The sequence below is a fragment of the Sclerotinia sclerotiorum genome, genomic scaffold (assembly GCF_000146945.2).
Source record: "Sclerotinia sclerotiorum 1980 UF-70 scaffold_10 genomic scaffold, whole genome shotgun sequence".
In the NCBI taxonomy this organism is placed as follows: Eukaryota; Fungi; Ascomycota; class Leotiomycetes; order Helotiales; family Sclerotiniaceae; genus Sclerotinia; species Sclerotinia sclerotiorum.
Genome location: NW_001820826.1, coordinates 1425067 through 1451662, shown reverse-complemented (window position 1 = coordinate 1451662; position 26596 = coordinate 1425067). Strand labels below are relative to the sequence as shown.

Sequence of the window (26596 nt, the reverse complement as noted above, 5' to 3'; positions counted from 1 at the left end):
TATCAAGCATAATTGATATGACCTCCATTCTATCGCTCAAAGTTTCCACGTTATCACGTAATAAGATGTGGTAGCATTACAAAAATAGAAATTTCAGAGTGCATGCCCAATATGAGATCTTGACGCTGATTTGTGTTTCTTAGCCAAATATAACCTGTTTACCCCACTTCATTGCAACTTTCTAGCCTTATTTGGGAATCTCGTTTTCACTTGTGAAAACGAGATTCTCCTTTACTTGGTGTTAAGTATGGCGCAAGAGTTGCGCTTCTTATATGATTGGGGCAACCACCGCCATATTCTCCCTTATAGTGACGCCAATGTTGATCGACTTGAGCAGTGGCAGATGCCGTAGCTGAGTTTCCAAGTAAGTTTGATCTTCAATTCGACGAAGAGCAACGTACACATCTCCTTTTCGACGCCGGAGAGATGCAGATTGGATGCTACTACAATAGTAGCAGCTTTGGCTTGAATATTAGCCATCTTGAAGGGTTGTTGATTGATGGAGGTTGATTTATTGAAGGTTGTAAAGTGGTGACTCTGTGAATGGAATCAAGTAGGGAAGTCATCTTGTGACTACAAATGCCCTGCGAATTATAGTAGGTGGGGTAAATCGCCTGACGTGAGATTGGGTTAAAAGATGATGATTTCTAAGTGGTCGAAGTTCAGTCGTCGCTCTTTCTGCAGGCTGCAACAAATGAATCGGAATCCTATTATACAAAAATGTTTCTCAGAGTGTGTGCCCAACATAAGATTGGGTTAAGTCCAGATCAAAATAATAATAGTGTCCTGAGACAACCTAGCTACACTGTCGGTCCTTTTGGTCACTTTCGGGCTGCTAAGCAAATCGCATGAGCATAACGCCAAACCCCACCAAGTCTTTCTTTACCTTTGTTCACATCTTGACAATATTGTATTTTTTCCCTGTATATCTAATATTCATCCCGACCTCAAACCTTCAACCTTTCGCATCAACTTCATTTCGATCAGAAATCCTTGAAAATTAGTATGCATTCATTTATGATATCTATCTGCCAGCATTACTAACTGCATAGCAGTCAAATCGAACAATCTCATTTCGAGCCAGCCTTCAAGCGTCAAGAAAGGCGCCAAAATTCGACCGCAATCTTCCTCATCTACCTACATTTCAGGAAAAGTGCATAGGGTGGTATGTATTCATTGTTATATTTCTATCACTATCGCTGACCTATATATAGTTTCTTCACAAAACGCGACCTTTCCATTTATTCACAACATCCTCTCCTCATCTACAACATCCTCTTCTCATCTCCAACATCCTCCTCTCGTTCGCAACAATTTTCTATCCACAAGATAATTATATTTGCGATATCATCAAGCTATTATACACACTACATACTTTGTATTAAGGGTTTCGACAGGTATTTATCAATACAATGTCTGTACTTCAAAAAAAGAATTTTCAGATGTGGATTATCAAACCAGACAACAGTCGTGATAGAACGATTGAGTTCAAGGGCGAATCGATCTTGATTTTTAATCGGGATACAAATGACACAGCGGAGGATCATCTTAATGTCAATACTCCAACGGAATACACAATTAAGGTGGGCTATGAGTGTGAAATGCATGGTGGTACCAAAGAACATTTTTTTAAGCTATCTGATAAAGCAACCTGAGAAAATGATTAAAAGCCTGTTTCAATCTTCTTCAATCCAAATACACTTATTAATTCCCATCCTGAATCCCGATCAACCATAATAGAAAATGTGAAGTCATCGTTTGTACCATCAGACGTAAATGCAGAAACGCAAGCACAACGAGGTCCAGGCGCCGATTTGTAAGAGCCCGTACGAATCGTAGCTTGCTGAAGGTCTCCTAAAAGATGTAGGCTTGCCTTTGGCATATTCGAATATTGCTCAACTTGACCTTGAGGAGATTGAACTTGTGGTAGACATTGCAAATCAAGCATTCGAATTATTTCGTATCCAGCCCCGCGATCAACAGTGATAGAGAATGTAACATCTTGGTTCCATCCTCGTGGGAACATTACCACAATACATTGTTGATGATTCCCTAGACCTGATTGAAACCTAGCCATCACAGGACTGCGAAATGGTTCCTGAAGATTGCTATTTATTTTCTCCTCCTTTGGATCACTATACACAAACTCGATTTCTAGATTTATCCTCATCAGCATTAACTCTAAAACCATGTACACATTCATACTTACTCCTTTGTTCATTCGTAGTTTGAATGCGACCGTCAATGGTATGTTCCTCTATAGCATGAATGGGCTGGCGAGCACCTTCCGTCTGAGGTACCGCACTAATATCTGGATCCCCCAAAGGCGAGTTCCCAATCGCTCCTCCTTGGCCATGTGTAACTCCATTTTTCGACTGAGAGAAAGATAAATCAACGTATCTTTGTTTTCCATGTAAGTCGTGCGTTTGTGACGCAAAACCATTAGATTCCCCTCTATTGTTCCATATCTCTGACTGACCATCTGCAGTGGTAGCCTCAGTTGTATTCAACAGTGCATCTATGGAGATGGAATTGTAGTTGGAAGTGGCCGGATCATCAACTCCAAACTGATCTGGAAACTCTGCAGTGTGATCTGGGGCAGCTGGCTCGGTTTCTGTACGATCTCCACTATCGTCCAAGGAATTCCTTGTATTGTGGTTCCTGTTCCTCTTATTGTTTCGGTTTAGCTGATAATTTAATTTCCGTTTTGATGACTTCTGGCCTGCAATTTCTTGGCTGACCCAAACACGTGCAGATTTTGGCAGAACTAAAATATTAGTCAATATTTTAATATGCTCTCTGCTACTCACTATCTTCAAAATGGTTGAGGATTTTATTAGCAACCTCCTCATATTTTTCTCCCAAGTCGATGATACCTTTGTCCTTCAAATAACTCATCGCCTGCTCAAATAACGGGCCTTTTTTTGGTAACCATCTCTCCCATCTGTACAAAGATCAGAATTCCGTTCTGATTTGGATAGGTTTACTCACACACTAATTGAAACAGTATCTCCAAGAAGAAATAAACTGCCAAGGCCCAACTTCTTTGCAATATTTTCATATCTTGGACCTGCTTGTATCAAGATTTCAATCGTTGTAATAAGAGATTGCATATCATCGTCAGCTTCTTCTAAAGATCTATTAGAATGATAAATTGGAAAAATCGCGTGTGCAATAGTTTTCGCATCATCACTTTGCTGACGAATTTTTCGGCATCGATAAAGTGCGACACAGTAAAATCTACGTAATATTCGGGAATGGGTGTCGAATTGTTGAAGCTGTAGACAACTAAGGATGATTGCAGATTGGGGGTCGACCGTATCGCACGTCATCTGCGGTTGCTGACATGTAAAGAATGACTCTGGTTGCTTGTCCCAAATGTCGAAGTTACGATGGAGAAGCGTCCGTACATGATAATCAGCAGGATCGTACTTGTAAATCTTTGCTATACGGCTCTCGGCCTCCAAACGCTTAGGCACTGTACTTGGTAACGCGGCCGACTTTCTTTGTAGTGTAAATGGGAGATGCGGCATCAAGTGTTCGTTGTTAGATACAAAGTCATACAATTGCGTCAAAAAAACTTCCAAGCGTCCAGCTAACTTTCCTGATTATCAGTAACAATATACCTTCATTAGATTCATCTTTTTCATACCTCTTGGTTGTCAGAGGGTTGTGTAAATCCATGTTGAATCTCTGAGCATAAACACATTTTGGTGATGATTAAAAAATGAATAACAAGAAAGTAGAAGTAGGAGAAGACTAGAAGTGGATAATTGTGAGCTGCTGACGTACACGCGCTTTGCCATATTTGGGCATCTCACTTTTCCCTGGGAAAATTGAGATGTCCAAATACGGTATAACTTTGGTAAGACGCTTTGACGTATCTGAGGAAAACGAGGGTGCCGCAAACAAGCTTGACCTATGTTCGATGTCAGTAATATTGTCGGTACGATTAGATGCCGGTATTAAACTACTTAAAAAACCCTGTTTGAAGATAAAGGCAGTGAAGAAAGATGCTGGAGTTCTAATGAGGTTAACTCCTTATAATACAATTATTCCTCTCGAAACTACTTGCAGCAAGCAACATCACTTTTTCAGGGAATCCTTGCTTTTGGAGTGTGGAAGTTCGATTTGATATGTGTGGTCTTGATCAATATCGTTGTTTATTTTTGAGCAAAAGAAATAGAAAAGATTTTTAATTCGAAAGATTCCAACAATGAAACAGATCTATAAGAGGTGTATGCTCTTCTCATCTCCATAGTACTACAACTTTATCCGCCTCACTTTATCCTTCACCGTATTCTCTCCTCTTTCTTGTTATTATTTTCTAATATCAGGTTGCTTACACCCTGAGCTATTTTTGTTTTCAGCTGCTTCCCTGCTATCCCAATATACGCAGGATGTATCATTCTACCCCCACCCTAGTATTATCTGAGGCCTCATATCTACCCACCTCACATGAACACCCTATCTTCCCAATCCTAATGCCTCCCGCGCCATCTGTAGGAAAGGATGGCTACACGCGTTCCAATACTAGTCGAAGCTGTAGCGGTACTACAACGATTAGTAATGTCAACGAGAAAGTGACTGTATGTAATTGAAAATCCCCCTTATCTATACACAAATAACTGATCCAATCCCTAGTACGGGTTTGGCATTTTATTGGAAACATCACCTGGTTTCTTCAGAATATCAGGAGATTGTCAAGCTACTGCAGTTGCTTTGGAAAGCCTGGAAACTACTTTAGCTGGAACTATACTTCTCATCGAATACGATAATCACTATCGAAGAATATTTACTTGGTTATGGCATTATTGGTTGCGCAAGTCTATGTCTAGCATATTTCAAATCGAGGACGAAGCCCCAGATCTATTTCAGTTTCGATCGGGAAAAGTATTTTTGATGAGTGGAGGTTCTCCTGCAATGCGAATTCATGAGTCTGTTTTGGAAAGGAAATGGTCAGGAAGGTTGTATATTGCAAGGTGGAGACAATATCGCTGGGTATTAATCAAGTATCTCTGGAAGGATATTCGGAAGGGATTTGATAGTTTAATCAATTGCTGGACAGGGTATTAATACCAAAAATACGTTTTTGGTGATAGAAGCTTGAGAATGTATAGTATAGGTTTATTAGCTTCAATTGATTGGATGGGTGAAATCTTTTAGAAAATGTAAATTCAAAATAGTAATCGATAATTTCCACAAAATAAATATTCCTGCATAGCATTACAGATTTATATTCTAAAACATAGAGGGAGCTGAACAGCGTATGCCCAGAGTTGCCCTAAGATGTGATTCGATATATTCAATTTCGATATATATATCAAATAGCATCTCCCTTTTAATGTCTGTTTAATTCTTCGATACACTGTCAATTTCATACATCAATATTTTAAAATGACTACCAACTCTGGCATACGTCGCCCAAAAAAATTTAAAGGTCCACTAGAGTATATCTTTGTCGATTTCGGCACCGGAGGTCTTCGCATGGCCTGTAGTATCGAAGGCGATGAAGATTGCAGAGAAATCGGAAACTATCCTGGAGCGCAAGCAGGTACCCCATCTCTTGTTTCTCAAGCGCCAACAAACATTATATACAAACCCAATGGCGATGAACCAGCCGAACCCGTAGCATTTGGTTACGTTAAACCACACCGTCGTCAACAACTTTTATCCAAAGTGAAGATTGCCCTTCTACCAGATCCCGAAAGCTATGGTTATGCCAATGCTGCTCTAGTTAATGCAGCGAATGATCTCCACCTGAGATCTGTGCAGCAGATCCCAGAAGACTTCTTGAGGTTCGCCATCGAGCATGCGATCAAGGAATGCGGTGGGCAGCAGCCTACAAAAGGCTGGGTATTTTCAGTGCCTCAGTATTACAAGATTAAGGAAGTGCAGAACTTTCGAGCATTGATTAAAAGAGCAGGTTGTCTTGACAATATATATATCCATGGTGAAAGCGATTGTGTTGCTTATGCAAATCTGCCAACAATCGAGGATATCATCAGCGATGCTAAAGAGAGTGTCTTTAAGAAAAAGCAGAACTATACCATCGCAGTTGGGATTTTTGATCTTGGAGCTGGTACAACTGTGAGTGATCTGGTTCAAGTAGAAGTGGATTGACTAACCTTTGAGAAAATAGGATATAACCACCTCCGAGATCTGTTTCAAATATGATGGAGGACCACCTGCGATCAACGAATTGAGTGCCCCTTTAGGTATATTATAAGAACCAAAACCATATATTTAATGCTGATGATGATACTATAGGCTTTGCGATTGGAGGGGATTCATTTGATGAACGATTCATTAATCTCTTGCGTGCCAAACTCGGAATCAATATGACTCCAGATGAAGAGCAGGCCTTCTTTAACCCGTTTGTGAATCATTTCCATCTACAATCAAAGCCACAATGGACAACAGATTTTGAGGATGAAGTATATCCATTCAGTGTACCGTATGACAAAGATCAATTTGTATTAACAAAGTGAGTTTATCGTCAGCTTTCTTTAATGTGATCTTCAGCTGCTAACTCAATAACAAGGGAGGATATGACTTGTATTATGGAACCACCGATTGATGAAACTTGCCGACGCATCGGCGAGCATCTTGCTCAAATAATTAGACCTTTGGACCTTGTCGTAATCTCGGGAGGGAATTCCGAGGTGCCTGGTATGGTAAATAACTTGTGCGCTATGCTTAAAGGAAAGAATATCATCGACGATGATCAAAAAGTAATTCATTTGGTGGGACAGTCATTGTAAGTACCAATTCAACGCAAGGGGAATTTCGGATTGAAAGAAGCTAATCTGGAAACACTTGTAGGAACGCGGTAGTTCACGGTCTGCATTACTGGATCAATCATCCTCAACTAGTCAGAGGTCGATATGCTCGCATGACTCTGGCTCGAGTGATCAAACATCATCGTACAGAGCTTAACCGCCATATCAAAGTGCCTGCTGAGGATGCAAAATTACCCAAATTGTATAATTGTGCTGAAAGGATCATGACTGAGGTAATCATATCTATGGAAGATTGAGTAGGATTATTGATTAATGACTTTCTAGGGAATCCTTGTTCCAGATGGCATTCAGACTGTTGATATCTACTTTGATATTGATATAAATGCCAAAAATTTGGACCTACTTCCTATCGATATATGCATTCCAAATAAAGATGCCGAAACTTACACTTCTAAAACCTGTCTCTGGAATTTTGCATCCGAGTGTAGGACTATAGGTGCTCTTCATCTAGAATCAACAATAACGAATATCGATATTGGTGCACTTAAAAAAGTTGCTAGAAAAAGGTTGCGTCGACTCTGGCTTCGTTTAAGTATCGAAGTTGATATTGATATCAACGTTGTAGTATCCTGGAGACCCGACGGACTCAAGCTTAAAGAAGACACGGAGTTCTGTTCAACCAAATTAACTTTGGAAAGTGTGAATCTATCTGGCCAAAGATTAGTGGATGAGTTTCGCGCTCCAATACAGCAACGAGAGAGCTTTAATTCAAATATTACCAACGATACCTTGAGGAATTATCTCCAGACGTTAAAGACTCCCTCAAAGAATCTATCTTCGACAAGTATTCCTTTTCAATCAAGTAAGTAAAATTCTTAGATGGGGGTTTCAATAAAAATCATTAACATCGATAGATTCTTTTCTTCCTGAACGTGATGTTCATTTTGCTGCTTGGCCACATGACAGTTCAGGTAAAATTGGTAATTACGAATCAAATACACAAGCGGCTCCATATTGTCCCGAGAATCTCAATCCTGCGATGACATATCTCAATAGCGAGAGATTTACACAAATGTACCATCCAAATCGCAAAAGAACTTTCTCTGAAACAGAAACAGAAACAGAAATAGGATATGGGTATCCAATACCATCACAATCATATACTACTCCTTACCAAAGTCCTTACAATAATTCATTAGCAATAAATCCTTCGTTTCATTTACCTTCGATCTCGCATCAGAGTATACTGCCATCATCTACAGCCACAACACTTGCACCGTCATCTTCGAACAATCCTCTATATCACCAAATATCATCATATCCACCCCAATCATCATATCCACCCCAATCATCATATCCACTCCAATCATCATACCCACCCCAATCATCTGATATTTACGATAAAAATACAGTGGTTAATCCACAGGATCTTTCATTTAACCACCATCCTACTAACTGAGTTTCAATACTAAGACGAGAAAATGGAAAACGGGTTTTTTGGAAGTTGTGACCAAAAGGGTGTTTATAGACCAGCAATTGTATTTAACCTAGAATCTACTGGTGAAGAGCACCTGTAGATGGGGATAGCTACTCTATGTATAAACGAATGAATGGCCTAGCCGTAATGGCTAGGCAAAAAGAAGTCATATTTATCCCTTCAATGATCTTACATTATCGATAACTATTGGTACATAGTACTTGTTCGGATCTGATCTTTAGACTACCTAAATCGTATACTAATCCTGAGTAATCGTATCATGTGTGAACATGATTAATGTATTTGAAGTTTCTGCAATTATCCGAATGATGGTGATTCGTGACAAGAAGCTCCTGGCACGTGCTATGTAGTCCAAGTAAAAAGCGGGCTACATTATTGGCCTATAATAATAATCGAATTTTGAATACCGGTGGTATTTCAACTCCGTCTCTTATTGGCTTGAGAATATCTTATTATGACGTCAAATATATTCAGGAGTTTACACAGTAAATATCTACTGGAAGATTTCTACCGAGCCCCAGTTTGACGGAACCCATAAACAATCAGAACACATAATTGCATTATCTCTATTCCAGCAGAACTCTGGGGGTCAGCTATAGCTGCCCTCAACGACCTCAGGAACCACCAAGGTCCTGACCTTACCATAGACCACGTTCGAGCAGCCGTTACTACCCTTGACTCATTGATCCGTCTTGAGGACCAAACCTTCCGAATTACAAACCTCGAAGAACAATTAAGTACTGTCAACAATAACTTCAACCAAGTACAAGCCGAGTTGAACGAGGCTCACACAGAAAACAGCACTCTGAATTCTGTTTTCACCAACGTCCGACAACAACTCTCAGACGCCCCAGAGATAAACTTAGCCCTGGCCCGTCAACCACAAAGAAGCATGAATACTACCACCCACGCAAAAATCCCTGATCCGGAAAAGTTCACCGGCAGTCGTGAGAAGCTTCGCCCCTTTCTGGCCCAGTTACGCCTCAAGGCTGCAACTTTCATAGGAAACCAAGAACGCCTACGCTATGCTGTTTCTGTCCTCGACAAGGAAGCCCTGGACCAACTAATGCCGTGTATCCAAGACGACCAAGTAAAACTAAACGACCTAACCCATATAGTTAAACAGGCACAACGTTGTACTTCTTTTACTCACCCAAATTTGCATGGGAAAATTAATGGGTTATGCTCTTTTAAAAGAGGGACGTTATGCTTCTTTAGAACCTGTTGAATGTAGTCTCGGAGTTGGAAAGTAGATAGCATAAAATCCTTTCGTGATTAGGTTTTGATGAGGAGATGCAAGTAATTGGCACACAAGGAGATAGACCGTCCAGCTTTACGGATGTGAGGAGAAGACTCAAGAAGCGGCAAATTGCGGTGACTATCATGTTGCATCTACCCCTCCAATCGACGATCGATAGGTATTGTCCTTGGCGAGGTGGGACAAGGGGAAGTCATAACAGGGAGACATTAGACGCCACTGAAAGTTCATCCTTGCTAAGTGACCATCCTCGCTGCTTTGTCATTCATGCAATGACTCGTATCTAGATGCATATCGCCATATCGAGTATGCAATCTCTGGGTCAATAATCTTGTGTGGGAGACACCTGATGACTGCGACCTCTAATATTCATCCGAACTTCTCTGCGCTCTTTTCCCTTCAAGTTGTATTTGATTACTATATGGAACTTCGTGCTCAATTCAAAAAACACAACTTGCCTTGTCAGAATTTGGTTCCAGTTTTCCATGGGATCGGCTAAACTTTGAGTATAAGCAGCTTGTAGCAGCTGACCCTCGCTTGCAAGCAGGAGATGGAATAATTGATTCTAGCGATAGTAACTAAGATGAATTGCTACCCAATTTCCAATTCCCCAGTAGTCGTTGTTGTTGGTCGACTTTTGGCTTATCTATCCCACGTGATTGTTAGGTGAACAAGCGTACTCCTCTCCTCATTTTCATGTCCTAGTATCCCTCAAAACCCATTCAGATCCGCTCTTCATATACATACAATAAATTTCCGCCATACATCTCGATTTTATTTCGTTAAATTCGGTCATATCTCCACAAGACACTGCTCCGCCAAGATCTGAGAAGACCTGCTCACAAGCCTTCTCCAAGTGTGAGTCGATCTCTAATATCCAGCACATGAAAGCAGCCAATTGCTTTTCGAGGTAGCTCTCTTCGAGGGCGTTCAAGACTTCGCTACAAGGTTCGGCGAACTGAACTTGGGGATTTTGACGATCTGCGTAGGATTTATCTAGGGGATATAGTTAGTAGTGCTTAAGAAATGTTGAGAGAAAAAAAGAGGTATAAAATGAATCGCTTACTAGATTCATGGTGAGGATTAGTAACAGTCTTATGAACACCTGATGGCATTTTATCGGAAGATATCTTGGTGTGTTTTCTCGGCCGCTCTGTTTCCACTTCTTCCTCGCTTTCGGTCTCTATAAACCGTTGATCGAGTTCATCATTTTCGCCACAGACTCCACTAGAATCATCTAGGCGATCACTATCTTTATTGTTAGGATGTCAGCACTATCGCTCACTATTGGGTCAATTCTGAATCACCTTTACGTTTCATTCCAGCACTTTGACATCCCTTGGTATATGGCGGTAGGGATTCCGAGTTATGCTCTTTGCTATGAAGAGTATTTTGATGTTTCGCCGGTTTCTTCTGTTTCACAACCGGATTGAAATTATTCCATTTGTCGCATACCATATCGTCTTTATATACATTCTTCTGAGTTGTAAAATCATCTGTAAAGGTTCCTTGACATCTTTTATCAATCGTTTTCCAAACAGATGAAAGTACTGCTCCTCCAGACGATATGAATACCCGGAATCTCTTGGCCTGGGAAAGGGACTGTATCTCCTTCAGTAGATCCAAGACATTATCCGATCTAGGAGTGAAGGAACAATTTTGACATGGGGGCATGAATACTGTGCCATGATCGCGGAGCGTAAACAATGTACAGCAAAGAGAGCTCTCATCGGCCATTATACCAGCATTTCGTATACTAGCGTAAGTGTCGAAACAATACTTAGACTGCGAATAGTCTAAGGAGAGACACTTATTATCCGTATTCCGATCAATCAAACTGCCTTTAACAACGAAGTAGAGAGACTTTTTACGTATATGAGAGGATTCAGGGTGCGCGCTAACTGAAACTGATATGCTGAACCAAAAGAGCAATTCGGGTTTTTCGTCTGTACCAAGTTGTATATTCATTCGGAGTTGGTGATGGTCTGCACCGATAAAGTGAGCTGAACCATTACTTGTCCACCTGATAACGACTGGTAAATCTGTAATGCAGTTCTTCGGAAGAAAATCCGACGACGCAGGTTTGGATATCCAATTCTGGGAAGAAAGAGGGTTAGCTTTTATAGAGAGGGAAATAGGGGGAGAGGATAGAGAAAAAAGAGAATAGAGGAAATATACCGCTGTTTTTGATAGGACCGACGAGTCTTTGGAGGGGCACATTGGATCATCCATAGCGGCCTATTGTTATACGGTATTCAAGATAGAAAGTCTGGAAAAACAATTGTTAGCGCTATTCTGATAGATAATAAGATAATACTGATAGAAGCAGAATAAAAAGTCTTGGAATACTATCCTCAATAATCAAGAAACCAAACTCGATGTAAAGAGAAAATACTAGGTCTCCTTACTACAGGTGACATTTGACCCGCCTACAAGAGGTGATACCTAGTCCGCCTAGTAGGAGACCTAGAATCCGCCTACAGGTGACATTTGACCCGCCTACAAGAGGTGATACCTAGTCCGCCTAGTAGGAGACCTAGAATCCGCCTACAGGTGACATTTGACCCGCCTACAAGAGGTGATACCTAGTCCGCCTAGTAGGAGACCTAGAATCCGCCTACAGGTGACATTTGACCCGCCTACAAGAGGTGATACCTAGTCCGCCTAGTAGGAGACCTAGAATCCGCCTACAGGTGACATTTGATCCGCCTACAAGAGGTGATACCTAGTCCGCCTAGTAGAGGAGACTCAAGATCTATCTACCTACAGGTGCTGAAGAACGTAACTACCGCCAGAGTTGTTGTACTTGTATAGTCGTAATAGATGTTGTGCGATAAAGATAGATATAGAGATAGTGATGGAAAGACTATGTTCGTATAGTCGTAATAGATATTGTGCGATAGAGATGGATAATATCGAGATGGCGATAGAAATAGAAGGATATCGAGATGGTGATAGAAATAGAAGGATATCGAGATGGCGATAGAAATGGAGATAGGGCAATGCGATAGGAAGACTGTATTTGACGTGGTATGAAAAGAAAGTTTGCAGTGCCTCCCCATCACAGGACCCAAAAACAAGCGACTGAAGACTAGGTTAAATATGGTATAGTTCCATAGTTTACGTGATTGATGCCTAGAAGAAATAGCTAGTATATGCGGCTATTAGACACTAATAACTTTTTGGCTGTAGACTGTAGAAATTGAGGCAATATTCCTATTAAAGGAAGGCCGGACAACCCTTATTGACAACTCTGATTGGCCTAGCAAAAATGATAGTAACGTGACTTTCGCACATCTGATTCGGCCAGGTCCCCAGGCCAGGATAAGATGTACACGTTTATAGGTAGCGACAGCGAGTTACCCTCTAAGCAGAGTAGAGAGCCTAAAGCGACCTGCGACAGACAGCTCGTCACTAGAGATTGCAGAGTATAGAACACCCAACGTGAGGTTGAATCAAGTACAGATCAAAAGAATGACCGTGTATATTTGTCTTATGACTCATTTTTCATGTTGAATATATTACAGCCTAATTAACGCCGACCGACCCCACCGAGCCACGTGATAGTCTATGCAAGCGCGTGGTAGCCCGTTATGCTTTAAGGTAAGGCTATCGCGAGAAACATTGTGATAAATGAAGCTGCAAGCGTCGAGATTGCTTAGATTCTTTTGCTCTCTTAGGCAGGCAAATTTTATTAGCGAACGAAAAATAGCGCCACGTATATTCTCGAGCCTCTCCAAACCTCAGGGATCTTTCTACTTGTCGCGGACACCCTGAACTCGTTATGTCTACAACGGGAACTGTTGATTATTCTGTTGCACAGATTGTGCAAGCAGACCACGAAATCCAGGGTCATATTGAAAGCCTAATACCGTATATCAATATTAATTCTATTCCAGCGGGAAAGGGTTGGTCGAAGATGGAATATGAATATGACGATTCAAAGATACTGGATAAAATCAGGGAGGAATTCAAGAAGTAGTTTAATCGATCTCAAGAGGTAATTATGGAAGATCTCTTCAGAAATAGTTATTCGCTGACTACTTCATATATTGCAGATTACTGATATCGTTGATACACTCGTTTCATCTCCTAAGCCTTCCAAGAAACAATACTTCCTAGCCCGGACCGTACAATTAGTGGTATTTCAGAGCGGATGGTCATATCTGGGGAATGATTGTATTGTGTTGATCCCAGCAGTTATGTCCGGTACTATTGAGGCAACTCTAGAAGAACGAACAAGTCATCGTCAAACGACCTTCACATTCGCTCAATCTTCCGAGGTCATAATCGCTGGTGGCTGCTCAATGTTGATTCCGGAAAATAGTAAGGTGGTGTGTGTCTTCCTCGGTATAGGGATAGGGAAAGAATAAACAATAAATTCAATCGGAAAGGCGAGTTGTTATAGAGGTTATATTATATTGTGTTTTCTGTCCATTTTGTTGAATGTACGATCTTCTCTTCAGAGCTTTTGAGGCCTCTGCCTTGATTGATTAACTTTGTGTTACGTCGTCGATCTTCTAGTCACGTGTAAGTGGTAGAAGGGCGTTGGGGTTGTGTATTGAAGCAGTCAAGCAGGGGATTGAACCTTAACCCGAAGGATGAGGATACTACGATGGACGACTCTCCTGAAGATATAACAGCCGATCAACCGCGGAAGAGGGCCGCTGTCGGAGATGGGATATCCGCAGGCTCAGCGTCTCGAGAGGCTTCTGGTTCGCCGCCCCCACAACGATCCAAAGCTCAAGCACCCCAGTCTCCCATGGATGCGGACTCTCGGCGGCAAATCCCTACTTCTCAAAGACCGAAGGGCCATTTGTGGACTCCGGATCAGGACTCACCATCCACAAGATCATCGTTTGATCCGTCCAACATCGCATCTATTCAAGAAAACAAAACACGGGCGCAGGCGATGAAACCAAGCACACGTAGATTATTTAAATCTTCCCCCCAGCTTGTACCACGATCAGCCCCTCATGCAAGTCAGTATAACCACTACAATAGCCAATCAGCTGCCCCACCTGCTGTGCTGCATACGAGAAGTACTTCGAATCATGAATCCAAATCTCAAGGTGAAGAGTATACTATCATCCTTCAGCCGGAGACCAGACCCATTTCGCAGGAGCAGCTCGTAGCTGAAGTAAAGGGCATCTATGCTGGACTCGTTATGGTTGAAGCGAAGTGTATAGAAATGGATAATAAGCAAGCTGGCTTGACGCAAGGGGATTCCTCTCCCCCGCAGGAGTTCAACAATGAGCAATGGCAAGCATTGATTGCTCTACATCGTACTTTACTTCATGAGCACCACGATTTCTTTTTGGCGTCCCAGGGTAAAATACCAAACTTCAAAGTTGGTACTGCCCCTGGTCTCAACGGTGTCCCACCCGGCCACCAACAATAACACCAATCGGCTTAATCTAGGACTGACTACTCGGTCAGTACGTATAGGCAACCAGCTTTAGGCCTAAGGCATACCATGTGCTAAATTACGTTACCATACACTAACACTTAAAACAACTGTTACCCTATATAAGAAAAAACCAAACCCACTACAAAACATTGATTTCCAGCTTCTGCAATGTCTGTATCGGTCGCGCAAGTCCAGTACCTAGAGAGAGTTGAGCTGAGCGGATCCAAGATCGATGTTATTCTGTCAAAGCTAGGAGAATGGCTTCCGAAGGCAAAATTTGACCTCGATCCAAAAGTAGACAAATGTATAGATACAGCGCTGGATCAACAGTGTCTACCCCTCTTTATCGAGTTGGATAAACTTAACAAGGCTAGAAGGATCTCTTTCACAACAATCCCTGATAATTTCTCACAGAGTGTCTTCTCCTCTGCCGCTGAATCTCTACTTCGGAGCTCAGTATCGTCGCTGCTTTCAATATCGGTGGTTTCTTGCCTAGGTCTGCTGATGGTGTCGGGTTTTCGGCGTTTTCCTCTTTTATGAGCATTCTCTTCCGTGATATTAGCATAGTCAGATTGCTTCCGAGGCCGTTTCGAGCCACTTAGAGTAGTAACTTTTGCTGCCGCTATACCATCGTCTACGCCATCGTCAACGGCTTTGGTTTCAGAGTTCATGTACTTTAACAGCACAGCGTGTAGCGGTAGTGACATCGATAAAATGTTTGTCCCGAAATATACTGGATGATAAAAGGACACAAACTTATTTGAACAGCAGCCCAGTGGCCCTCAAGCTGTACGACGAGATGTATATAAGTTGCACGTGCCTTTGACAATGTGGGAGAATCGCCAGATATGCCGTCACTATCTCTTATTCTCTTAATGAACAATAATGAACAGTGGATGTGCAAAGCTTCTGGAAATCCAATTCATCCATGATGGTTCAATATCGTGGAATTGTGACAAGGAGAAAAGTAGTAAAGAGAGGCAAGGTAAGATGCCAGATTTCAAAGTTAGTAATGAATCTGGTTGTCTGTTCTGGAGGAGCAGGTCACTACCAACTTTCAAGCAGGGGTTACTACCAACTTTCAAAAGATGGTAGCATGAGTCACAACCAGCGCCACTTGTGCATATTCCCGTACATAATGCATATTCAATATTTCTCTCGCCTCAGGCGCTAAATCATTGCTTCCAAAAGTCCTGCGCATTCGGTTTCAAATCGTTCTATACCTCATATTTGGCTATATGCAGGGTTCTAGCAGTGGGAATCTGGGACCGTATGTAAGGGTGTGGGGAAGTATCTTTGCATTTGCACGAGGGTACAGGGAAAACCATATCTATGGAAAACCTACGCCGAGATAGAAACATGAACTAAGAACTATTCGTATAACGAATCCGGTATACATATTCATCTGTTCTTGCCAGTATAGCCTTGATAACACCAATACCAAATTGTCTGACCAAAATTCCAGCAGAAGTTGACGCAAGTCGCGAGGTATCCACTCAGTCCCAAAAGGTCTTTCTGACCGTCATACCCCTCATCAATGGATCTTTTCCAAGCACAATCGTCAGCGTTTACATGAAACACACACATATCTTTCATCAACTAGCTATATTTCTCCTTCGATAATGTAGGCTCTTTCAACTGTTTGTAAAGATCGAAATAATACATTATAATAGTTGTAGCGGTTTTCACAGGTACGTGACGAGGATCCCATGCTGGGTTTACTGCCGGGTCATGGTGAGAAGCTGAAACCAATGAACACTGGTTATAATGAAGGGAAGGAGAGAGAGAGAATAGAATGCCGGCTATGTAAAAGGTTCCTCTATCACCTTAAGGCTAGGAGGCGTATTGGTGTAAAATAATTTGCTGTTCAGAAGAGTACACAAAGGCATACATCATTTTTCATTGATGATGTTGAAGCTAGAGTATATCGCGATATTCAGCTGCTCGAGCCACCTCATCATAGGTAATATAAGGCTGATTTATTGTGGTTCGAAGGGATGATATAGCAAGCCAAAGTTAAATAATGCTAATCACAAGTTCCTTCAAGTCCGTTTTAATTAATTGCCTGAATATATATATATATACTCGTCATTTTCTCCTGTTTTATTATATACTTATAAATAAAATTAATCGTCTTTATTTACATTAACTTGAACTTGGGGCTAAATACAAAAAAATCTTATCCTAATACCAGTTACTCACTTCCTCCCATTCTCCCGTCACCCTCTGGTCATGAGCACCCCAAGCCAGAAATTTATTCTTCAATTCAATCAATCCTACCCTCGTATTTTCCGCCAACGCCATCTCTTGCCTATTCTCAAGCAGCTTTTCAATATCTTCTACCGAAGAATCCAAGAATACATTCTCATCGCTGAGGTGTTTGCGGGATGAGGTTTTTCGTCTTGTACATCGACCAGTCGGTAATACATTATCTTGGCTTTCAGACGCTGTTATAGGTAAGTAAGAAATTACAAAGTGCAACTAAAAAAGACTTACTGGAAATTGAAGATGCTTTAGAATGTTTACGCTTCTTATTTAATGATATAGTCGAACTTTCTATTATATATTAGATTAGCAAGATTAAGTTAAAATTCGAAGACTTACTGGAGGATGACGGGCTTTGATCATTCTGTACCTTCCGAGTAGTCACTGATGGGGCTAATTCCTCGTCACTCGACTCTGTTAAATCAATGACAACAGGGTCTAATGGATGCTGTACATGTATAGTCGACTCCTTTGTTTTTACCTCGGAAGGTTTGGATGCGATAGCCTCATCGTCAACCACTTCTGATGTTTCCGAATCCTTCGAAAGAGGCTCTGACTCGCAAGCAGTTCCGTCCAATGTCTCTACCTCGGAAGGTTTGGATATGATAGCTTCATCGTCGACTAATTCTGATGTTTCTGGATCCTTCGAAAAGTACTTGTCAAAGTCAAAGTTCTCGAAGGCCTCTTTGTCAGATTGCTGGGAGTTGGCTACGTTGTTGTTGTTGTTGTTGTTGTTGTCCTTGGGCTCCAAGCGTTGATCTATTGAAGTCATGACGGTGGGAGAGGTTGAAGTCATGATGATAACTTGGTGATTTGAAATGGAAAATGTTTTGATTGAAGAGAAAGATGAATGAACAATCTCAGAACTGGATACAAGTCACCTTTTATACCCGTTCTCTCTCAAGTATCGCCGATTATCGGGGTTTCATACCGTGATCTCCTTAATCTTTGTTGAGGCAGTGTGCAGCATAATCTTCTCAATAGACTACTATCTAGAATGATGATAGGATGGCGAAAAGTGGTCCAGGGTCTCTAGTTTGAATGTAAACAGGGGAAATATGTATATTGATGCGCCTCTTGCATAGAGCATGAAGAGAATGCCAGCTGGGCAGATTTATCTTGTCATAAATGCCTGTCCAGTTCTATTTTGCACTCTTTAACCTTGTTCGGAGAGTCGCTGTGTCAGTCTGTCGTTGGCTATGTTTTCGGGAGACGCGGATGAAATCGCCTTTGTTGCATATATTCAAGCATGTTCTTTCAGCACAATGTTCCATGCTTCGTATTCGTTATCGACGACACGCAGGACCCTTTCCTATCGTCGAGTCATTTTGAAGATGTGTGCCTCCCGTGTTATGCACCTCTTAAAACCCTCATCATTTAATTCAACACCAGTACTTACCTCTCGTATTATGCACCTCTTAAATCTCTTCCTACACTTGCTTCCCTTCTTATGCGAACCCATACCCATTGATCAATCACGGTCCAGTAATGTCAATAGTGGTGGGCTATGGGGAATTGAAGCCTCAATGTGTATTCGTATTGATTGCCTGAAGAGCTAGAACTACGAAGATTGGGAACTATGTAATCCCTCTTGCCGAGACACTGGCGTCGGCGCCGGTGGTTCGTTGTCCCGGCAAGTAATGAATGAGTACTCTACTGAGGAAAGGATAGATTAGAGGTGGGGTATCTGGTTGCACCCTGACTTTTTCTAAACCATTTTCTTAGGGGTGGCGCGGTTAACAAGTAATATTTGATTGAACGAATCGTTGAGTGGATAATCTTGCTCCAAACTTTTGACAAGGGGTTGATCGATCAGTTCAATATTATAGAACAAGAATGGATTAAGCGGCGATCCCTGTAATATCTTATTGTGTGTAGATCGTTGTGGACTCATGTAGTTATCGATCTGGATGCTACTTGATCTTTCCTCCAAAAGCTTTCGACGAAGTTAACCAGTTGTTTCGGGAGTCCCTTGGTCTTGAGGGTATGGATGGTGCGTGGGTGTGATGCGTTGTCGTGTCAAGACCTCTGGAGACTAGTAATATGGCCTGGGAAGGATTTTCACAAACTTTCTTTCATGTACTTATTAGAAATTGAATTATCACAGCAACAACAATCATAATGATGAATAATTATTGACTTCATTACTACCAAGAAACAAACCCATGTTATATACCAAATGAAAGAATTCCAAATATTTGAAGGTTGAGCCTCAATCATGCAATCCGTGAATAATGTTGAATGATTCCAGATGAACAAGATCCTCCAAGGTCCTCCAAGTTCTTATGATATCTTGAACCTTCAAGTTGATTCCTACTCAGCCATAACTACTTTTAAAACCGAACACTAACTTGCACGCATGAGACTCCAATTCATATTGTGTTCAAATATACTCAGCCATCGTAAGTAGGGCCCACAATCTCCACGGATATCCAAAAATATCTTCCCATCCTGTCCTATCCATATTCCTATTAGGCGTCCCTTCACACAGGTATTATGGATGCCACCAGTGGTTTGTTGTATAATTGTAGTCTCTCGCGAAAAGAAGGTTAATATCCATAGGAAGAGAGATTCTGGCGAAGCGACACTATCTTCGAATATGCTGTATTGTCTGTGAAAGCTTTAGACAAGGCTTTATTGATTGATTAATTGACAAAGTTAATGTCTAGATCAAGTCTAAGATTACTCAAGAAAGCCTTCGTGAAGCCTTAGTAGATGATCTAATGGGAAATCTAGTTTATTAAACTATAATGATATACAAATTTAGGGATATAACGCTAGATTTAATCTCCAAGAATTAAATAGGAGAGAAGGAAAAAAGTTTGAAAGAGTAGCCCCTCTCCTAGGCTCATAATGAAATGCCTCCTTCACACCAAAGCAGGAATCATTGAAACCCTCAAGTTTACCAAATCAATAAGAATAACGTCTAAATCGTAACACCTCATGAGAATATAGAAATAAGAAAATGAAATGAGTATAAAAGAGAAAGAGGGGGATCAGAGAAGAAGCGTTAGACTTCTGACATAACATACAAACCAGGGCAACAAGTAACATGAAAAGAAAGCTATACTGTATTTGGGTCTCTCGGATAGCCATGGTCACCCGAAGCATTCAAATAAGAAAATCCACGCGAAAATGGATTACCCACTATGTATATATATCACAGGGTTTATTTTAGCAGTAGTACAAGTAATATGAAAAGAAAGCTATACTGTATTTGGGTCTCTCGGATGGCCATGGTCACCCGAAGTACCCAAATAAGAAAATCCGCGTAAAAATGAATTACCCTGTTCCTTTCGGCTATATTAGTAATGTCTCAAGAGAGGGAAAAGAGGGGGGTAGAAAAGCAACAACGAATATCAATATCCGAATTTTACTCAAATGGAATTAAATTCTGTATAGTTATCACACTAGAACTATTGACACAATACCTGCAGACTCAAACAATTGGATACTAACTATGAATACGAGATTAATTCGGAGCTTTGGTGCATATAGGAGAAGATTTTGAACGGTTGACCGAAGTTCGAAAATCACCGCAGTCAAACTCGGACTTTGAATCCGATTCGTGTTCGCAGGGAAAATTATCACCCCATGCTCAAGATCCATACAATTACCAAGTAATCATACCCCTGGTGCAGTCTGTATCATGGCGGCGAAAGTCAGTGACCCTGGTATAATTAATTACTCGTGCCGACAGAAAGTACAGACCACCCACTTATTAACTATGAACCATTATTCTCCAGCTTGGAGCTTGCAGGATACTGAAAGGAGATAGTCCTACAGTTTGTGGTCGCACCAGTAAAGCCTCCTCATTCACTTCTTGTTCTGGTACTTTCTCATCATATTCATCGAAATAAACACCAGCCATGAATTACTTTCTAATATGACTTTTTCTCAAGAACTACCGAAAGGTGTGGAAAACTTTTTGTTAAATGTATCGGTGGAAAATCTTCTTAGGGCTCAAGATCTCATTCCCTTACTTTCTCCCTTGGAGAGCGAGAAACACGAAACATCAGTAGAATACGATTTGAATCGCTGGCTCGAGAATGACGCGAAGTATAATGTAGTCGATGACAGCTATCGTAATGGATTCGGCGAACGGTTAGCAGATTATTACCTATGCGACAGCAAAGAGATTAAGATGGGCATCCTAAGTCGATCTGAATACGATGCTTTTACACTACCTCTAGACCTCGAATGGGAATTTTCAAGTTCTTCGGTTTCTTTCTTGGAATACCTTGTTTCGTTCTTCAAGGAAAAGGTGGTCAAATCATAATTGTGCGCGGTGTTGTACAATCGCTGGAACAAAAACATGAGAAAATGCTGAGAGAAGTCCATCGACGTCAATCAACTTTAAGAAGCAAGCATAAAAAACGACATGAATACCTGAGAGTATTGCTAGAGGATTCCGATGATGCTCAATCATGCCTACTATTGTCCTTGAGGTCACTCGTCAGACGATTGGGATTGTACGTAGCATTCAGGATTGAAACAAATTTAACGAGCTAATCATTTGTTGTAGCGCACGAGAACGTTTGATCCTCACAAGGCCACGGCGAGAAATTCACCTTCCCGCAGATGTTTGGTCCAATATTCTCGAGAACTTTGCGCCGAATCTACAGACCATCAACTTTAATAATGGGAAATTGAACCTTATGCTTAAGAGATGGATGATATCGAAAGTCCTGTTTCAAACGACAGTCTCACTTTACTACAGAGAGGCCGTCTTCTCGTTCACCCCACACTCATTTATGAACTGTACTACCGTCAAAATCATGAAGAAAATCACCATAGATATATCGTTACATCAATGGCAAAGACGTACGATCGGCACAGAATCCACCTGCCATCTACCGAAGACAACAAAACCAATTGAAGCTTATACTTTACAAAAGCGATTGAAGGAATGTACTGCATTGGTGGAACTCCGGTTTATAATTCCACGCTGTACTAAAATTAAAGATCGTGCTGCTGGGGACTGTGTTTCTTTATCCAAAGCTGATCTCCGCGATCTTCAAAGATGGAAAGGGTCATGCGATTGTTACAGCTCCAGAGAAAGGTCAAACTTACGCTCCTCGGCCACTTTGATACCAGTTGAGATTTTTTAGATAGATAGATAGATGACAGGTTGTTAGGATCGATTGGACAATCGGTGCTATGATATATATACAGGGAGGTTCTTCGTTGGCCTCAGATGGATGTAGAAAGAACGCCTTCATATTCTTTCTCTTCAAAATGAAATGATTTAGAGAATTAATCCATCTGAGCCGCGTCCATCATTAAGGAAGCCACGTTTTCGCATCGTGCGATGGGCATTTTGGGGGGGAAGAACAGTTGAAGACCGAAAATCATTTTCTCTGCGATGTCGATTGATTGTTGAAGTACTATTTATTAGTCAATACTATAGCAAAAGGGTATATATCTATAAATCAATAATTTACCTAATGGTTTTTCCTTTTTATGTATGGTATTACAAGTTGCGAGGTGTGAACTATATTTCGATTGATATACTCCAAGTCTCTGAACCTTGTTTGAACAATATCCCAAGTATTTCAAAATCTCCGAGTAGATTGAAAATACTATTTCGTCCGAGGATTGTCGTTGCTCATATGTTATACCCTTTTCCACCCCATGAAATATTATTGATATATCGGGATTCTGTAGATTATTATGGAACGTCCATCTGTGATTAGATTAGCACTCAAATCATCAAAGGATACATATAATTCGCCTTATTTACTTTCGCAAATCTCTTGGATTAAAGAAGATGAACATTCCAAACCAGAAATTATAAAATCTGAAACTTCTGCGCAATGCTTTGATCTGAGATAGTGTAAAACCAGTAGACTCGGCGATCCGTTTGTAGGCAGCTGTCGCTCGGCCATATCTATGGGAAGTTCTAATCTCGCTTATAATGATCTATTGCATCATCATACTTATCAACTACTCGATGACAATAATTGCCGCAGAGGTCATCCATTCCTGATGTTGTTGTTTGCATAATTCATAATAAGTCCGAAATAAGCGACAGAAAAGATCAAATGAGGACAAATCTCGAGGTATATCCCTTAGAGTATATTGGACTGTTTGTACAATGACATCTTGATTTTCAATCCATTGATTGTACTGATAGTTATGATCAACTGATAGCATTGTTTCAATGAGTTTAGCGCGATCAGAAGGTATTGTGCGTCGTCATAATGTAGAGAGTCATCCATCTTTCACCTAGCACACCTTATCGAAGCTGATTGAAGTTGTGTTATTGCTTTTGCTAAGCGCCTAGCGTAGATTACTATTTCTGGGGTTTAAGAGGTGCATGAAATCAATTGCGGATCTGCTGGAATCCTAGGACAAATTCAATCCTAGGACAAATTCAATCCTAGGACAAATATCCTAGGACAAATCCAATCCTAGGACAAATATCCTAGGACAAATCCAATCCTAGGACAAATATCCTAGGACAAATCCAATCCTAGGACAAATCCAATCCCAGGACAAATATCCTAGGACAAATGCAATCCCAGGACAAATATCCTAGGACAAATCTAATCCTAGGACAAATATCCTAGGACAAATCCAATCCTAGGACAAATCCAATCCCAGGACAAATCCAATTCTAGGACAAATCCAATCCTAGGACAAATCTAATCCTAGGACAAATCCAATCCTAGGACAAATCCAATCCCAGGACAAATCCAATCCTAGGACAAATCCAATCCCAGGATAAATCCAATCCTAGGACAAATTCAATCCTAGGACAAATCCAATCCTAGGACAAATCCAATCCTAGGACAAATATCCTAGGACAAATCCAATCCCAGGACAAATATCCTAGGACAAATCTAATCCTAGGACAAATCCAATCCTAGGACAAATATCCTAGGACAAATCCAATCCTAGGACAAATATCCTAGGACAAATCTAATCCTAGGACAAATATCCTAGGACAAATCCTATCCTAGGACAAATCCAATCCTAGGACAAATATCCTAGGATTATTGTACTAGCACGGTTATCACACTAGGACTACTTCAATCATAAGGCCAGTGTCCTATCTAATCTTGTATCGCAGGACAATATTCCTAGAATACAAGGCACTCTAGGTTCCCCAAATTCTCTATAATATAATTGGTTAGCCTAACTACTATTGTGTAATGATCTGTATGAATATCATATGATAGAATACTAATGGTTAAGGAAATGTTTGATTGACTGAGGCATCTCTCTGATTGGAATTTTCAGTGGGGCGTGGGAGACTGTTAGTCACGTAAAACTTACTTAACTCCCAAATCCACAAAATGAGATATCTCATTTCAATTATGAATTATGAAAATATGTGGAGAAGTATGAAGTACGATGATTAAAAGGTATGCTACATTGGACACTTTCTATTTTGTCTCTATCAACTTAGACCTTTCGAAATAAGAATGATTTCTTTAGTAGATTTGTCTGACCTCTTCGCTTTTAATATCGAAGAAAGCCGGAAATAAGCAATGATAAGAGAATTCACCACAAGGATAAGATCTTTTCAAGTGTATCTAACGTCTTTTAGACCTCGTACCATATGAACAAATTAGGCATTATTCAAAATAGGCATCGTTAAAATAGGTATTGTCCAAAACAGAACCGATGCTTATTTAACCTTCACTTTCAAATTGACCGGCAGAAGTCAAATGCCTATCTGTACATTATGCCAGCTACAAAAGCTATCTTTTGATCAATTCAGAGCCAATAGGAGTCGCATCGCTTCTCCTAGGCCATAATTCCTGAATAAGAATCCTTGTCCCACCATACCCGAATCCATTATTATTATATTACCCCGCCTCTTCTCCATCTTTTGTATTTGAGTCATACTTTTCTTAGCGACGGCATATCAGCCTTATTTTACCCTGTAGATATAATCTTCTCAGAAATCCCAAAAGTAATCATATGCTATCTTGCAAGTAGAGATGGGATGAGATCCGTGTTGTCAATTTTTTATTTTGTTAGCCTGACGGCCGTCTAAATATTCCTTCGAAATATGCTTCATAAATTCGTAATAATTAATAAAGCAGTAGATGCAGGTACAGCAGACAAAGCCAATATCATTCGAAGTCGAGGGTGAATTTCGGAGCCAGTCCCGTAGAGGCAAAACCCATCAGGGTATTGGGTATTCAGGTGATGTGTGAGGCCCACCCGGTCGCGCTCCTCAACATAGTGCTTGTCCCGGACTCATAAGAAAATACGTTTAAGGCTCAAGAAATAAGTCAAAGGCTATTATATCAACTCAAAACAAATAAAAATCCTTTTTAGGCTCAATGTTACGAGGTTTGCCGTCTAGATCACGTGGAAGTGCTCTAGGCTCTCGAGGTGGTTTATAACTAGGCGTCAAGCAGGGACTTAAAGTAATGACAATGATGATATGGAATTCGTAACTAACGTCCGTCCCTGCGTAGCGAGACGCACCCCGTAACGAGACAAATCTGTAATTTTGGAATCATAACTTTTTTCTTAGCAAGTCTATAGAGTTTCTCTCAATATAATATTTTCTTTAGCTATTTCTCTCTAGGGATACCACTAAACAGACAAGAAAAACAGTTCAATTGATTATACTATCGATCGTTTCAATGACGCCACCAATCTCCGTTTCGGCTGTTCCCCCTTTGCTTGATCGCAACTATTAGAGTTTTTTTAAATTCGGAGCATTTGAGGAAAGGTTCTATATCCAAAGAATATAGCTCCAAGTTTTGAAGATACTTAAAGAGGAAAATAATGTAGTCCGGGAGTTACTCCGATGTGAGGAGACGGCCTCATATTTTGGTGCTTAGTAATATACATTAGCTGAGTTATAAATTTACTAAGTTCACTCCTGATCTCATTATATTTTACTTAGCCACGATTCTCAGGTCTTGGCATGTGTAGTGTATAGTAGCCATGTGTGTGGCGTAAGTGCAGGTTTCTAGAACATTCTATCAGCAGGTGGCAGCACGCTGGTGCCTGGGCGCTGGAGCGCCGTCTCTCGTCTCCTTCTATAAATAATATGGACAGAGCTAGTCAAGTCCTGGCATGAGGCATACCTCCTGGCATGCCTAGATTATACCATACTCTTGCAGATCATGGTAACATCCTATATTTTATATTCCATTATTGTGTTTGTGGAAGACTCTCGATGAAAGAAAAGGTGCGAGGCTGTGACGGAAAAGTCGTAAACGGAGTCAATTCAATTACTTAGAATCTAAAACTAAAGAACTAAGAAGATTCTAAGTAAGAAGGTCTTTATATAAAGGGCTAGTGCACGTGAGCCACTAGTGGGTAACAACCGTCACGTAACAGAGGCTAATAGTATTTCAAATTATATGAAGAAAATATTATTGTTAAGTATTTGCTACAAATATACAATTTTGGGTAATTGATACGAATAAAGTTTATTTCTTTTATAA

General features: G+C 40.7%; 10 protein-coding genes across 10 annotated transcripts; 5 read left to right on the top strand and 5 right to left on the bottom strand.

Moving 5' to 3' along the window:
* Positions 1–206: 206 nt before the first annotated feature.
* On the bottom strand, positions 207–480 carry SS1G_08065 (predicted protein; the record flags this gene model as incomplete). The annotated part of the gene is made up of 2 exons (XM_001591388.1): positions 207–352; positions 402–480. 2 exons carry the CDS (start codon positions 478–480, stop codon positions 207–209), a joined length of 225 nt encoding a protein of 74 aa, XP_001591438.1.
* A 1183-nt stretch (positions 481–1663) lies between these two features.
* On the bottom strand, positions 1664–3684 carry SS1G_08064 (predicted protein; the record flags this gene model as incomplete). Its single annotated transcript, XM_001591387.1, has 5 exons — positions 1664–2154; positions 2210–2767; positions 2811–2944; positions 2992–3130; positions 3627–3684. 5 exons carry the CDS (start codon positions 3682–3684, stop codon positions 1664–1666), a joined length of 1380 nt encoding a protein of 459 aa, XP_001591437.1.
* An 800-nt stretch (positions 3685–4484) lies between these two features.
* On the top strand, positions 4485–5120 carry SS1G_08063 (predicted protein; the record flags this gene model as incomplete). Its single annotated transcript, XM_001591386.1, has 3 exons — positions 4485–4589; positions 4645–4893; positions 5103–5120. The coding sequence occupies 3 exons, from the start codon at positions 4485–4487 to the stop codon at positions 5118–5120; spliced, it is 372 nt and encodes a 123-aa protein (XP_001591436.1).
* Positions 5121–5397: 277 nt separating this feature from the next.
* SS1G_08062 (predicted protein) lies at positions 5398–9494 on the top strand (the record flags this gene model as incomplete). Its single annotated transcript, XM_001591385.1, has 9 exons — positions 5398–6090; positions 6143–6218; positions 6271–6487; positions 6545–6760; positions 6826–7015; positions 7068–7605; positions 8217–8303; positions 8889–9188; positions 9439–9494. 9 exons carry the CDS (start codon positions 5398–5400, stop codon positions 9492–9494), a joined length of 2373 nt encoding a protein of 790 aa, XP_001591435.1.
* Positions 9495–10077: 583 nt separating this feature from the next.
* On the bottom strand, positions 10078–11236 carry SS1G_08061 (predicted protein; the record flags this gene model as incomplete). Its single annotated transcript, XM_001591384.1, has 3 exons — positions 10078–10145; positions 10247–10495; positions 10807–11236. The coding sequence occupies 3 exons, from the start codon at positions 11234–11236 to the stop codon at positions 10078–10080; spliced, it is 747 nt and encodes a 248-aa protein (XP_001591434.1).
* Positions 11237–13701: 2465 nt separating this feature from the next.
* SS1G_08060 (hypothetical protein) lies at positions 13702–14900 on the top strand (the record flags this gene model as incomplete). Its single annotated transcript, XM_001591383.1, has 2 exons — positions 13702–13833; positions 14100–14900. 2 exons carry the CDS (start codon positions 13702–13704, stop codon positions 14898–14900), a joined length of 933 nt encoding a protein of 310 aa, XP_001591433.1.
* Positions 14901–15232: 332 nt separating this feature from the next.
* On the bottom strand, positions 15233–15616 carry SS1G_08059 (predicted protein; the record flags this gene model as incomplete). Its single annotated transcript, XM_001591382.1, has 1 exon — positions 15233–15616. The coding sequence occupies one exon, from the start codon at positions 15614–15616 to the stop codon at positions 15233–15235; it is 384 nt and encodes a 127-aa protein (XP_001591432.1).
* Positions 15617–15794: 178 nt separating this feature from the next.
* On the top strand, positions 15795–16768 carry SS1G_08058 (predicted protein; the record flags this gene model as incomplete). Its single annotated transcript, XM_001591381.1, has 4 exons — positions 15795–15894; positions 16077–16179; positions 16328–16469; positions 16589–16768. 4 exons carry the CDS (start codon positions 15795–15797, stop codon positions 16766–16768), a joined length of 525 nt encoding a protein of 174 aa, XP_001591431.1.
* A 325-nt stretch (positions 16769–17093) lies between these two features.
* On the bottom strand, positions 17094–17970 carry SS1G_08057 (predicted protein; the record flags this gene model as incomplete). Its single annotated transcript, XM_001591380.1, has 3 exons — positions 17094–17356; positions 17406–17465; positions 17514–17970. 3 exons carry the CDS (start codon positions 17968–17970, stop codon positions 17094–17096), a joined length of 780 nt encoding a protein of 259 aa, XP_001591430.1.
* Positions 17971–21060: 3090 nt separating this feature from the next.
* Positions 21061–21453, top strand: SS1G_08056 (predicted protein; the record flags this gene model as incomplete). Its single annotated transcript, XM_001591379.1, has 1 exon — positions 21061–21453. The coding sequence occupies one exon, from the start codon at positions 21061–21063 to the stop codon at positions 21451–21453; it is 393 nt and encodes a 130-aa protein (XP_001591429.1).
* Positions 21454–26596: the final 5143 nt, after the last annotated feature.